Source organism: Toxorhynchites rutilus, chromosome 2 (genome assembly GCF_029784135.1).
Source record: "Toxorhynchites rutilus septentrionalis strain SRP chromosome 2, ASM2978413v1, whole genome shotgun sequence".
NCBI classification, from domain to species: domain Eukaryota; kingdom Metazoa; phylum Arthropoda; class Insecta; order Diptera; family Culicidae; genus Toxorhynchites; species Toxorhynchites rutilus.
Window position 1 is genome coordinate 114,992,012 of NC_073745.1, and position 15,281 is coordinate 115,007,292.

At 38.1% G+C, this 15,281-nt stretch overlaps 1 protein-coding gene across 2 annotated transcripts in view; it reads left to right on the top strand.

Moving 5' to 3' along the window:
- The window catches only part of LOC129770939 (poly(U)-binding-splicing factor half pint), a 31,452-nt gene that overhangs the window by 12,866 nt on the left and 3,305 nt on the right, over positions 1-15,281 (top strand). For both annotated transcript variants that reach the window (XM_055774146.1, XM_055774147.1), the window contains 2 exons: positions 13,514-13,799; positions 14,025-14,528. In XM_055774146.1, coding sequence (XP_055630121.1) covers positions 13,514-13,799; positions 14,025-14,528 — 790 coding nt within the window. The remainder of the gene's footprint in view (positions 1-13,513; positions 13,800-14,024; positions 14,529-15,281) is intronic.

Below are 15,281 nucleotides of genomic sequence, written 5' to 3' on the forward strand. Positions count from 1 at the left end.
TAGCTGGAAAACGATTCGAGAAACTTTTGTCTGTTGACCCTAGTGACCATTTTAATATTTGACGGACTATGGACGTAACAGTGGAGCTCCAGCAGACTTTAGCACTGAAACAATATGATAGCAAGAACAGCGACAAGTTTGCTAACTATGATCCGGAAAATAAACGACTGGTGCAGTTTTGGAAATGATAGGTTTGAGGAACTTTTTAACCAAAATGGTCTTTTGTCTCTCGTGTGGAAACTCCAACGTTGAGAGAGCTTTTCCATTAATACCGAATGAGGTATTTTTTTAGGTAACGGTTATGCTATGCGACAAGCTTACGATGGTATGCTTCACTTTGGAAGGATAGCATCAATAAAAATGTTGAACTAGTTAATTCAACGAGTTCAAAATACTCATTCTCTTTATCTAGAAGACAAGCAAAGTTGAAAGATATAAGAAAATTTTGGAAAATGCAAAAAAAATGCCGAAAGATTGCAAGAAAAAATGTTTCGTTGAAATCGTAACAGTTTCGTGAAATTGATTCGAATCAAAATGAAAATGACTCATTCTCTACTAGTGTTTGAGGCTCCTTCATAAGAACTTTGAACTGTACAGTAGAACCCCGATTATCCGCGAAATAGTCTGGCTAGGCCACCGCGGATCACGAAAGTCGCAGATAACGCAATAAATGACTAAACAAGAGATGCAAACACAAAAAAAAATATATTTCTGCATGATAACTATGTTTCATCAACACGGAAATCATTAAACTATCCATCTATAAGGTCGTGTACACCAGAAGTCAAATAATGTGAAAGCCATGATCAAAACAAAAAAGCAAAATCCTACCACTCATTGATAAATTTCGAGAAAGTTCATAGCATTGCTATGGAACTCGCTTTCGCGGATAAACCGCACAGCGGATCATCCGCTCGCGTATAATCGAGGTTCCACTGTATTAATAAATCTATTTTTTTATCTCTTACGACACTTCTCTGTCGTCGTTTAACTTATTTAAAAATCACAAACAATTTTTTCATTGGAAGATATCGGCAGACGTTCTTAAATTTCATTGTTTAAGCTAACTAAATATCTTAGGAACTAAAGTATTTTATACTAGTAGAGAATTTTATTACTAGACTATATTTGGAATTTTTCTGAAAAATTACTGAAAAATCAGGGGATGTCAGGGAATTTTTCTTCGAGTTTTGAGTCGACACCCTGTATGTGTTTGGGCGCGAGTAGGGTTAATCTAATATTCCAAAATTCCTATAACTATGGAGCTTTCTTCAGACGGCGGTACAACAGTTTTGAATTACAATGAATAATATATTTCAAAACAATTATTAATCGGACAAAGGTAATGCACCAGGCCAATGCCCGCTTCCGACAGCGGGTCGGCGGGCTACTCGGCCTCGATTCCTTATCCTCGTTAAATAGGAACTTCGCCTCCATTACAATAATCTCAGAATAAATTTCGAAAAACGAAAACGGAGAAATAAATTTATAATTAAAGTTACACTTTTCCAGCGTGACAGATAACGCGGCTATACCCATGATGTTTTTTCCAGGTCAACACGCTTCTAGCTTACTTGTGACATATCGCTTTTTTCTCTCGGGGTATTTCTGTTACTCTTATTTCCTTCATTATTTTTTTTCCAGTATCGCTTTTTTATTAGAATCACAAAAGTTTGCTTTCTCTAATTCTTTATTACACAGAAAGCATTCCATATATACAGTACACAATTTAATGCCGGCACCTGTTGAAGGCTGCTTCATTTGTTGTTTTTCCATAACAACAGGCCATTACAAGTCTAGCTATTGAAAAAAGTGTCAATATGTATATTGCCTCAATTTGCAAGGACAAAGGTCATCTTATCTACTGAAGTATAAAATCCGATCGTTCACTGATTACTATATGGTAGATATACACCGAAAATATCTCATATTTAAAAAAACGAGAAGCGTTATAGACTCTGGCATACAGATAACAACCTTCAATCGCCATCAATGTGTTTGAGCAATTCGACAGTCTGAATAAATAATGTTATGTTAATGTCACCATTGTATGTCGAGACCGAAAACAGGAATCCACTCATGCCGATGATCTGTATTTTCTTTTTTCTTTTTTATGTTTGTACTTTCAGATTTAAGAAAAGATAAAAGGTATGTTCAATTCAGAGTCTCAGAGGATATTTCACCCACTAACTCTGAAACGCTGATCGATGATTGCCCATGGTTTCATTCCTTTTTCTCGCGTAGGGAGATTCATTTCAACCCCCAGTCACTACTATGGTGGTTGGGTATGGAGCAAAGTATACGCCATCAAACGAATTTATAATTTTAATTATGATCTCTAGCAAAATGGTTGTTTCATTTTGCCAGTTTGTCACAATTGGTCACGAATTGAAACCAGCTACCGTAATGATGTTTCTGCCTTCTTTTTATTGTATTTGTTTTTCAAGAGACCCTTGCGAAAAAAAACGAAACGAAGACACATGTTGTCTTTCGAATGTATCACCATCTCTGCTTGTCAGCAGGACTCATAACTCACAAATCAATACTTACCGCACCATAAATCGTCGACTGAAAGCGTGGCCGCATCGAACCAATTCAGCTCGGGGAAAACGCCATCGTGTGTAGGTCAAGCAGATCTGATGTGGACGCAGCCTGGCAAAATTGATGATATGCGTCGAATAATTTTCTTTTTTCTTTTCTTTTTCTTTCTCTCAAAACAACTTTTGAACTGCAAATCATAAACTGTGCTAACACAACCACCCATCGGCGAACCCGACCGAACGTGAAGTATCCTCCGACGAATGCTGGGCCTTTAAAATCTACAACGAGCAATCAAGCTCTATGGAATTACACACAAAAGGAAAAATGATTAATTTTATCCAGTGTCTGTTTTTCTTTCTTTTGTGTTTTTCCATATTTTCAGCCATCTCTAATGTCTCCTCTGTCCCTCCCAGTGCGTGTACGTGAAGAAGAGACCTCCCAGGGTTGTACGTTTGACTCTTGCCCAAGGCGTTGCCTTACAAAATAACAGACAAACTCTCCTGGATAGAAAAAAATCTGCTGAATCAATGGCCCGTTATCGAAATCAGTCGTCGATTTTCATTCTCTTTTTATATCTTTCTCTTTCATCTCTACGTCTCGTTTCCATTTTCTATATATTTTTTTTCTCTGTTTCTAAACAACCTGTAACAACATACCCATTTGTGTCATCACATCTACGTGCTTTTGTCACCTCAAATGTAACCACGCCCATAATCAACCGTTTCGTTTCATCCTACAGAGATCTAAGAGCGCGTAAGAATCTCTTTCGGGGAAACAAAATCGACAAATCGATCAGCGATCTCAACTCTTTCCCACTCGCATAAATTATTGCTCACCGCAAAACATAAACATAAAAATCAATGAAGCGAAACCACACGAAAATCTCTATTAATCCATATTATTTTTCTATTTATTTTTTATTTATTTTCAGGATCTCTATTTCTCTTGCATATTTTTCCATTTTTGTTTTTGTTCTTTTTATCTCTCACTCTCGAAAATACTGCTCTTTGATAAATAAAAAAAGACACGAAACATTGCAAGTCCCTTCGCCCTCGAGATCACTTCCAACTGACCCACATAACTACCGCCCACAGTTGCGAAGTGTGAAATGAAATGATATCAAGTGGGGGAACACGAAAGCGAAAAAGGTTAGCTTTGCATTTCTACTAAAACGACAGAACATTGTTTTGGCATATTTAGTCCATTATCTTTTTCTCTCTTCCAAAAAACAGCGTTCAACATGAATGAGTGGGTTTTGTCTGGATCTAATTGAGCTGTTTCAGCCAAACAAATTTGAAAACAGTCAAAATTTTTCTTTCTTGAAAAAATGTCTGAATATCGTTTGACTGACTATCAGAAAGGGAAGGGTCTGCGATGAGGGAGAAGAGAAAGAATACATTAAGAAATGGAAACGAAAAAGATACAAAATGAAGGAAAAATATAAGCACACTGAAATCGAAAGGCTGAATCTCGTTGGTCAGGAGAAGTAAAAAAGATAAATCAAACAATTGTGTGAATTAAATGACTGTTGAAACTGAATGAAGTTGAAGAGAAAAAAAAAATGCACGGTCTGTGACACTTTGCGTGAATATGCGAGTTAACACGTTCGTCGCCCAACGCGACGTTTTAAAGTTTCTCGCGAGGCCCAACTTGCGGATAAATGATTAAAGGATGATCAAACTTAGTTTGTAGATAATTTTTACATGATCTAGCAATATTTTCTTCAATTTGAAGACGAATTGACATCATTCTGATGAATAATAATTTCAAGTTTATGTTAAATAGTTGATCGGCAAATAACATTTGTGTGTTATACGGTGATCATTCGATAACTGAACCTGGTTTAACTGGACTGCTCTTTAACTCGGCGAATATTAAGTGGACTTTAGTACAGTTTAAAAGCAGAATTTCGCAAACAATTGACGCCATATTCAATTTGAAGATTTGCTATGAGGGAATTCGAATGTAATTTGAGATGTTAAAAAAAATTAAATTATTTTCGCGTAACAAAAACATTCATTAAATTACAGAAAAATATTTTCTCCGAATTATATACCATACCTATTGTTGCACTCAATACAAAACTTCTTGTTTATCCAATTTCAAGATCAACACCAATCAAACAATTCATTGAAGCTCCCCTCGATTTGATGTTTCACTCTGGAGGATTCCGTAAGACACGAGAAAGTTTTTGCTATGCTTAATCTTGTTTACCATGCGAGAGAGTATTTATATTTTATGAAATATATTTTAAATCGAGCGTTGGCTTCTAAACAAAAAAAATATAAAATATGTACAGAGTACTGAAGGTAGTTCTCAGAACATAACCCTTGGGCATCAACGCATCTTTTTTCATTGTTCATAGACTCCCTAGCAACCCCGTCTATGTTGCCTGAACTACTGAAATCGAATCGAATCGCTTCCTTACAACTATTTTTTTCTGGTCATAATTGGAACTTTTTGATAGTGTTTTGGGTTTTTTTTTTGTAGATAGGTCTTCATTGTCCTTTTTCATAATTTTAAACTAACATTTCGTCGATTTTTTTCAAATTTATCAAAAATAAACAGAATCCGAATAAGGCAAAGATGACATAGGCTCGGAGTACGCAAGAAAATTTGATCGTACCATTACTGACGAAGAGAAACAAACAATTTTGTTCGATAGAAGCTGGTAAATTTGAACGAAGCAAGGAGGAAGCAATGTAACCACACCAACATAACTCAATGTGGTTGTTTACTTTCACTATTGCATACAATTCGTACGACTACTTTGCCACATACAGTGTCACCGCCGCTTAACTGTCCCTGGTTCCCTCAAATAGAGATAGTTTGAGCAACAAGAAAACGGAAATCGGAGAATTTCCCGTGACAGAGTTCGACTTTTGTAGTACCAAAAAAATCCAATTTTTCATCTCTTCCAGAAGCGATAGAGGCCATATATCAGTGTTTGCGATCAGAAGATGTAAACAACGCTCATTGTTAAATTCAGAATGTTTCTATTATTTGTAGAAGTTTTCATGACTAAAAATAATAAAAAATATAACTTGTTGCAAAATATACAACAATGTTGTACTACATCAAAAAATGTAACTATTAGGTACCCGGAATAAATCGCCCATAAAACAACTACTCCGAAAGAGTGTAATTGGCTAGAAATGTAGCGCGGGAAAACACATCATAGGTATACTACTGTGATACCGCGCGCGAGCATACGAGTAATGATTTTGCACGCTAAATGTCCAAACTAAAATAACTATAATTGTGGATTTTTTTTCAGATCGTGGTACAATAGTTTTGAATTGCAATGAATGATATATTTTGGCTCCCGTGGCCGAGAGGTTAGCGACACACCTAACATGCCGGGGGTTCGGGTTCGATTCCCGTTCTGGTCAGGGGAATTTTTCGTCAAAGAAATTTTCTCCGACTTGCACTGTGGTCACGCGTATTCTAGAGCTTGCCACTCAGAATGTATTCTAGGAGTGTTATTTGGCATAGAAATCTCAACTATGTACTAATTAAAATGACGCAAGTAATACTACTTTGAGACGGCGAAGTTTCTCTAGGAACGTTAGTGCCATTTAAGAAGAAGAAGGCGAGAGACCGCCGCTTCCGGCGGGTCGGCGATCGACTTGGATCGCGTCATCTTGGCGGCTTGGGCCGCCTCGATTCCTTACCCTCATTGAATGGGGACTTCACCCCCATTACATTAACCTCAAAATAAATTTCGATAAACGAAAACGAAAAAAAAATTTTTTTGGTAGAAAATACGCTGCTGTGAGGCATTTATATCCATGATGTTTTTTCCCGCGCCACAATAGTTCTAGCCTACGCAGCTTTTACGCAGCGGTTGTTTCTGTTGCAGTTGTTTTGTGGGACGATTTATTCCCAAACTATTGATAGAATATATGATACGAAAAACATATTTTAAGTCGTGAAAAATATTCTTCAGAAACCTCATATTGTCTGAAAACATGAAATCTCGCGTGGTTCGACATCCCTGTTGTTCGCTCCTAATCGAAGAAAACCAGAATAGAAAGTAAGAAGTCAGTTGTCTTGTCTTACATAAAACCCTGCTAACAACATCTGAAACATCGAACAGACAATTTCAACTCGCGCGCCTGGTATGCATTAAAAATGGACTTATTTCGGATGGCGATGAAAAAAAACTACAAAACATAACCCAAAAGAATAAATTTTCCTTAAATTCTACGTTTATTAGGCCTTCTATAAAAATGCTACCGGCTGAACAACTGCTCAGACTTTCCCTTCTCGTTGATTGTGAGCCTGGTGACCCATTTATACACATACCTTACCTTACTTATAGTTTAGTTACTCGTTTCGAAATGTGCAATGCCACTCCAGGTGTGAGTTTACGGTTCACGCCCGATCAAACAAAATGTAATCATATGATCAACATGGAAGAGTAACATAGGAGCAACTGAGACGAACAGGCAGGCTCCCACTTTTGTAGATCCCCATTTGAGAAGTCCGCAATCTTATCCCAAGCAGTTTAGCAAGAAGTGTTGAAAACTTCGTCTTTCTCCAATGTTTTTAAGCCATTAATGCCGACGTTTGCGAAAAATTGTTTTTGATGAAACTAAGAGTTAAACGCATTCATTTTGCGTATTAAATTTCATACGCTGGGCACTAATGGGTTAAGCAACGATTTTTTTACAAGATTCGTATCCCCCGCGTAAGAAAAAACTAGGTGTAGTCTAATATCTATCCAACCCTTTGCGATCGTTTATCTCCTTTGCTCTCAGTAAGAAAGTTTAGTGAACTTGTTCACTAATCGAAACGATGCTCCTATGGATAAAAGATAACGGTACTCAGTATAAACAAAAGCTGTCATCCATTTAGGGAAGGCTTCATGGGAAACTCCATGTATTGCGATGTAGATGTAAAAAGCATTGTTCTGTATGTTCAAACAGAAAGATAAGACGTAAGACGCCAAACCTATTATTTTTATGATACATGTGAAAACCAGGACTACATTTGGGGACTGTTTCAAAATATATCACAAGAAGGAGAATTATAGCATATAGGGGAAATGGAGGGAGTTTGAACCCCCTAAGCAAATCGCCTATTATTTCCAAACTAATAGGGTCTAAATAAAAAAATTCACATTTTACACTTAGCACATAGCACATTGTACTTTTTCTGTGCTCCCGTGGCTGAGTGGTTAGCGTCATAACTAACATGCCGGGTGTTCGGGTTCGATTCCCGTTCTGGTCGGGGGAATTTTTCGTCAAAGAAATTTCCTCCGACTTGCACTGTGATCACGCGTATTCTAGAGCTTGCCACTCAGAATGCATTCAAGGCGTGTTATTTGGCATAGAAATCTCAACTAAGTACTAATAAAAATGACGCAAGTAATACTACGTTGAGACGGCGAAGTTCCTCTAGGAACGTTAGTGCCATTGAAGAAGAAGAAGAAGACATAGCACATTGTACACTTAGTACACTTGGTCCAGTTTGTGTTTCATGAAAAAAAACATGCTTATGTTTATGTAAAGTATTACAAAATAATATTACAATCAGCAATAATATTCTGGGATCGATACCAGGTGTCTTGGCCAGGTCCTGACCAGAGAAAATGCATTGAGACCAGTTCGAATTCTGCATGAATCTTTTCACTGTTGTTCGAGCATTTTAAAACACTTTCGATGCTTGGTGAAATAAAATCCCTTCTTGATGGCCTGTGTTGCACTTTCAAGCTCCTTCTTCTTCCAACGTTGTCTGCCCATATTTTTTTTTGTAATTCAGCGACGTCTGGAATCAATTAGACAAAAGAAAAGCCTCAAACCTGTAGGACCAATTCACCCCACAGAAACGTGTCCATGTCACCCCACACAACATGCAAAAATTAAAATACAATTAATTTCATTTATCGTTATCAAACTTACTGTTTTGCTGCATCAAATTGTTCCTCTTCTGTAGGCGAACAGAACTTTACTGCACAATACACGAAAAGTTTGTTTAATCAGCGGAAAAAACCTAAAAAATAACGATCGAAAAACTCACATTTTCTGACTATCAAATTGCTTAATGTGTTCATGCTACCGTTTTCCTCCACCTGTTAAATTTTACCAAAGATTTTTCTACGTTAAGTAAGTAGGGTTCAACAATAGAAGGAGATGACATTATAAAAAATCCAAGTTGAGCCGTACTTTTCGAGATAAAGGGGTGGTCCAAATCACCCCATATGTCCAACTCACCCCGTGTTACCCTACAGGGTATCTTCGATATAACGTACATTTTACTTTCAAAATTGTACGTTGTATCGAACAAAATAAAGAACTTAGAAACATAGCTTATATTACTTTACACCCAGGTTTTTTTACGCGGATTTTCCAATTAAATCGGTGCAATATCACATCTCCCCATCAGCTCACATTTTTCTCTCATGTTCCCTCAGAGCAAATTACGGTAATTAGTGCTTGTAACGGAGCTTAGTGCTTAGTGCCGCACCTTATCACGATTCTTACGTGGATTTTAGGTGTTGGGTAACGGGGAGCTCGTCGGGCGGTACAACGGGACATGGTTTTTACGGGCAGCGATTCGTGAATGTCTTTCCCTGTCTACTTAGCTCTGGACGGTCCAACAGTAATACTGCACGAGCATCGGAAGAAAAGTGTACAAATTACTAGGGAATCTTCTAGCAACAGCAGATGACCTCATTCGTGAGGAAATCAACACTCAAATTTTGACTTCCGTTCTACGTAAAGTTAGTCCCATTTGATATCTATCATTAGATGACATGGTTTTTTTAACGCGGATTTTCCAATTAACGTGGTTTTTTTACGCGGATTTTCGAATTAACGCAGTTTTTACGCGGATTTTCCAATTAACGCGGTTTTTTTTACGAGGTACGTATCCCCCGCGTAAAAAATAATCTGGGTGTATTGTGTTTTAGTAAGATTAATGAATAAATTCAACTAGAAGATGAAACCAATCTTTCTCATGATGTTTCCCTTCGTACTGTTGATGAAAATTTGATTCATTTAGAATCTGGAATCACAAAACAGTTGTATTTCGGGATGGATTAAAGGCTTTAGCGCAAGCTTTAGTATCAAAATACAGATCATTTATTGTTCTTTCAGAAAAAAATTATGCCTTTGAACATTGAAAATGTGTCGATTTTAAAATATCGAATTTCCTCTGTATTTCTTATATGAAAACAACACATTAACCATTGCGGACCGCTCACGAGTTTTCTGGTGTTTCGTGTTCCGTCTGTTACGGATGGATCACGAAATAACCCGTGTTTTCTACACTTGAAGGTTGAATCCTTAGTTTGCTAAGAATCTAACAAGGGTTACCGATGGCTAGCTTTCATCCGAACAAATGAAGCATTCAAGTTTGCCCCAAAACGCGCGGTTCTTAATGTGTTAAAACACATTGATGAGTAAATACTTATCTCAAGTTTACAAAACAAATAAATGAATCTTGTTGATATTTCATAATATCACAAGTTGTACATACAGTGTCGGACAAAACAAAGCATATCCATGATGTTTTTTCCCGCGCCACAATAGTTCTAGTCTACGCAGCTTTTACGCAGCGGTTGTTTCTGTTGCAGTTGTTTTGTGGGACGATTTATTCCCAAACTATTGATAGAATATATGATACGAAAAACATATTTTAAGTCGTGAAAAATATTCTTCAGAAACCTCATATTGTCTGAAAACATGAAATCTCGCGTGGTTCGACATCCCTGTTGTTCGCTCCTAATCGAAGAAAACCAGAATAGAAAGTAAGAAGTCAGTTGTCTTGTCTTACATAAAACCCTGCTAACAACATCTGAAACATCGAACAGACAATTTCAACTCGCGCGCCTGGTATGCATTAAAAATGGACTTATTTCGGATGGCGATGAAAAAAAACTACAAAACATAACCCAAAAGAATAAATTTTCCTTAAATTCTACGTTTATTAGGCCTTCTATAAAAATGCTACCGGCTGAACAACTGCTCAGACTTTCCCTTCTCGTTGATTGTCAGCCTGGTGACCCATTTATACACATACCTTACCTTACTTAAAACACATTGATGAGTAAATACTTATCTCAAGTTTACAAAACAAATAAATGAATCTTGTTGATATTTCATAATATCACAAGTTATACATACAGTGTCGGACAAAACAAAGCAAGAAAAAAAGTGACAAAACTTTGAGAAAAAAATCCGATCCAGTGCTTGAATCCATTTATAATAATTTATTTGTATTGTACGAAGAAATTTATAACATCTGTACTGCCGTTCTACGCATAGCTGTCCCATGTTGCTTTTTGACCATTTTCACTTTTCTTGGAGGAGCTAACTAATTCTCAAACAAACAAAAACGAAGTTTAACAGAACAGAACACCTTGTAAGCGAATGCATAATTAATATTCTGCAAAGGTGTTGCAGATCACTCCCATCTTCTTAAAACGATGTTTTTATGCACAATCTTTCGGAAAAACACAAAAAACTTATTTTGTGTGTTTCCAGTATTTCAGAAAACATCAAGTTCAACTGTCACATGTTGATTTTTCAAACCCGTAATCATGCTTGATTGATTCAAGTGGGGTAACTTTTCACATTTCATTAGACACTAGTTTACTGCTTATAAAAACCCGGAATATTGTTGAACTGAAATGCTTAAAGCTTCTGGTAGACATATATGGTAGAAAACTTTGATTGCATTTTTCTCAATTGCTGATTTTGGAACATGGGACAACTATGCGTAGAAAGGCAGTGTAGTTAAAACAATAGTCGTTCATTAAAAAATGCATTTTAAGCATATTTAACAACTAAAATGACGTGACAAAAGTTAAGACCGGTTTTAAAATTCATGACGAAAAAAAACAAGAAAATTCATACCGTGAAAAGTTTCTAGGGTTAGTGCTTGGTCGTGTATACTTTGTTACGCATCACTTCACGCACCCGGTTCGGCATGGATTGCACCAACTTCTAACACGGGGTGACCGGGATGGTGTACCAACAAGCTTGGGTCCTATCCCACAGTTGCTACTTATTCTTCGACTTCTTCGTGTACATCGACCTTTTCTCGATATCCCATAGGTTCTCTAAAGGGTTCAGATCCGGTGGCCACTCCATGACGTCGACGTTGCTATCCTGGAAACACTTTTCGAAAGTCTTGACGGTGAGTTCCGGATCGTTATCCTGCGTTACTGCCATTTCAGGGGCATCTCCCACACGGCGTGTGGCAGCATAAGGATTTGAACATAGAGGTACTAATCCATGATCTCATCCACCCAGTACCCCGTACCAGGAGAAGCACCCCCACACCATAATGCTCCCTCCTCCATGCTTGAATGTTTTCGTGGTATACTGTGGCATGTAAATGCAGCTAATTTGGGCGATGGACCCGTGTTTTTCGGTTCGAGCCGATGAGGGTACCTTCGTCTCATCCGCCCACAGTATATTTTGTCATTGCTTTTCCTTCTCCAACCCGATTCAATCGAAGTGGTCTTTTGCGATCTTCAGTCACGCCTTCAGATGCTTAGATGATAGATGATCGGGACCTTCCGGGGGCTCTTACCGCCTAGCCCCTGCTGCACCAGCCGCCGCTGAACTGTCCGGGAGCTCATGGGCAAGTTCATTTCGTCCCAGATCTCTTTCGAGGCCTCGAAGGGATCTTTCTTGGAGGCTCGCTTCATGACTGAGTCATCCTTCGTGGTCGTTTTCCTTAAGCGTTCAGTCGTTTCGGATTTTTTGCGATCGTTCTTCTTCTTGAATGGCGTTAACGTTCCCTGTGGAACTTTTGCCGTCTCAACATATGCATTAACTATCGTCTTTCATTAATACTTAGTTGAGATTTCTTAAGCCATATAACACGCCTTGAATGTATTCCGAGGGGCAAGCTCTAGAATACGCGTGACCACAGTGCAAGTCGGAGGAAATTTCTTTGACGAAAAATCCTCCGGCCAGAACGGGAATCGAACCCGAACACCCGGCATGATAATGTGAGACGCTAACCACTCGACCACGGGTGCACGGTTGCGATCGTGGAGAGCATTAAACACGAAGGTTTTGGATCGTCCCAAGTACTCTGCGATTTCATGTTTGCTACATCCCTGTGTTTCCGTGCAATTATGCGCGCGACTCATTTTTCGTTGACTGAAAACAAAAATTCGAGAATCAAAACCCGTCATACTTCTTGTTTACAAGATAAATACTTACCAGTATCTGTAAAACACAAAATACCACTGAGAAAGAATCAATTTTCTTCAAAAATCGGACGATACATCAGTTTTAAACTTTTAACAGATCTGATAGCGTCTTGCTAAAACAGGTTGCTTTGATTGTGTTAAACTTGCGTTTTTCAAAGTTGTCATACTAGTTGGGATTTGAAATTAATTTGAATGTTTTGCATTAAAGCGGTCTTAATGTTTTGTCTGATACTGTATAATGCATATAATCTCATACATTTATACATTATTGCTTTTTCAATTTAAAATAATTCCGACCAGTACGACACTCATGTCCAAATTTAATACGACCGCAAAGGGGCATGTTTGCTACTTGCCTTGCCATTCATTCTTCTGAAACAGCATTTGAAATTTGGTAATTCATTTCATGTTTGCGTATCTACATATCTACTTATCCGGATTTTGAGAGTACGAAGTAAGACTTTTTTTATGACACAAGTATGATTTACAAAAACTAATCTAAGATTATTGACTGATTATAGATGTAAGCAATATGATTTCGGAAATATTCGATAGTGTAGGAATAAACTATGTTGAAAATCGTCGGTAAAACCGATAGCTTTTTGGATCTTCTTTGATCACAGAAACATAACACATAATATAATAATTTTGAAGAGTACAATTTTGCTCATTGCAGGGTGAAATGCACTGTGAACCGATGTCGATATCTGGGCGCCGGAAATTTCATACTTTTCTAAATGCTGTATATCTGTTTGTACTGGAACAATCGCTAACCGCTCATTCTTCTTCCTGTAGATTCAAAAATCCCTTCGTACATTGCCCAACCGGTGTACGATTTGCGCCAAACCGGCGATGTTGCGTTTGGCCCCGGAACTCGCTCTGCTCTGCTTGGGATACTTGGGGGAGCACTCCCCCGGTTGACCACCGAGCAGCATGAACTGGTCACCCGAGCGAAGAAATATGCGATGGAGCAAAGTATTAAGATGGTGCTGATGAAGCAAACGCTTGCCCACCAGCAGCAGCAGCTTGCCAGCCAGCGCACCCAAGTCCAACGGCAACAGGCACTGGCTCTCATGTGCAGGTTAGTCTTATTTTTTCAATTCGTTGGGGCACACTAAAATACGATGATGTAAGCATAAAACTACGAGAGGGACAACACCGTTGAGTCCTAGTTCCATCGACTAGATGAATTCCGTTCTTGAGTGACCATTGAAATTGCTGATAAGATCTGATGTTGGCGGAAGCAATTATGTGATATGCTCTGTCAAAAGCCATCCTTTTAAAACAAGCTTTCTTTTATCCGCAGAGTGTACGTTGGTAGCATTTCGTTCGAACTTAAGGAGGACACGATTCGGGCTGCATTTCTTCCGTTCGGTCCCATTAAATCAATAAACATGTCCTGGGATCCGATTACACAGAAGCACAAAGGATTCGCTTTCGTCGAGTATGAAATACCGGAGGGGGCACAACTTGCGCTGGAGCAAATGAACGGAGCGATGCTTGGCGGTCGCAACATCAAGGTTGGTCGCCCGAGCAATATGCCCCAGGCTCAACAGGTGATCGATGAAATTCAAGAGGAAGCAAAGAACTACAATCGCATCTACATTGCCTCTATCCATCCGGATTTGACCGAGGAAGACATCAAGAGTGTCTTTGAGGCTTTTGGTCCTATTGTTACGTGCAAGATGTCCCAGGGTAGTGCTGCACATACCCACAAGGGCTACGCGTTTATAGAATACCAAACGAATCAATCAGCGATCGAAGCTATCGCTAGCATGAATCTCTTCGATTTGGGTGGACAGTTGTTGAGGTGAGTTTTTAATGATTTCTTCCTAATTAGTATACAGTTATACCTCGATATAAGGCAACTTTATTTTTTTTTCTCATTACATTATATCGAAGAAAAAAAAAATTTTTGTTGATGCAAAATTGTTCATGATTACTCAAAAATGCGCAGAAATCAATTCTCTATCACCATAAATATTTATAAACCTTTCTTATGCCCATTTAAGATAGTTTTCGTAGACAAACATGATCAGCTAGTAGTAGAGGAAAAGCTTTGAAAAAATTGAAGTGAAATTGGTATCAATTAGTGATGAAACGGATAGTAGTTTGACCGGATAACGGATAGCTTCAAGGCTTGATAGCCGGATGTCCGGCAGTTGGATATTCGGCTTTTTATTTGCGAATACGAAACTAGATGACACTGCATTTGTGCATGAAGCGAATTAAAGATTACATTTTAAAAGAAATAAACACAAACACATTTTTACATAAAAATAATGAACTATGAATAAATTTCCCGTTTCCGTGGATATCCTCTAATATAGATTCAAGTTTTCTGCAAGTAATCTCCAACAGGGTTTTTTTTCTGATAAGGATTCAACTACTTAGGAGAAGATCAGAATTACTTAATTGCAACCTTTTTAGACCCGAGGATCAAGTCAGACTATCTAAGCGTCTACGAAAATGTCCATGTTGTCCACTGTGGGGGAGGAGGGGTTTTAGATAATATCCACGTGGACACGATAAATATTATTTCAATGATGCGCTGTATATTCAA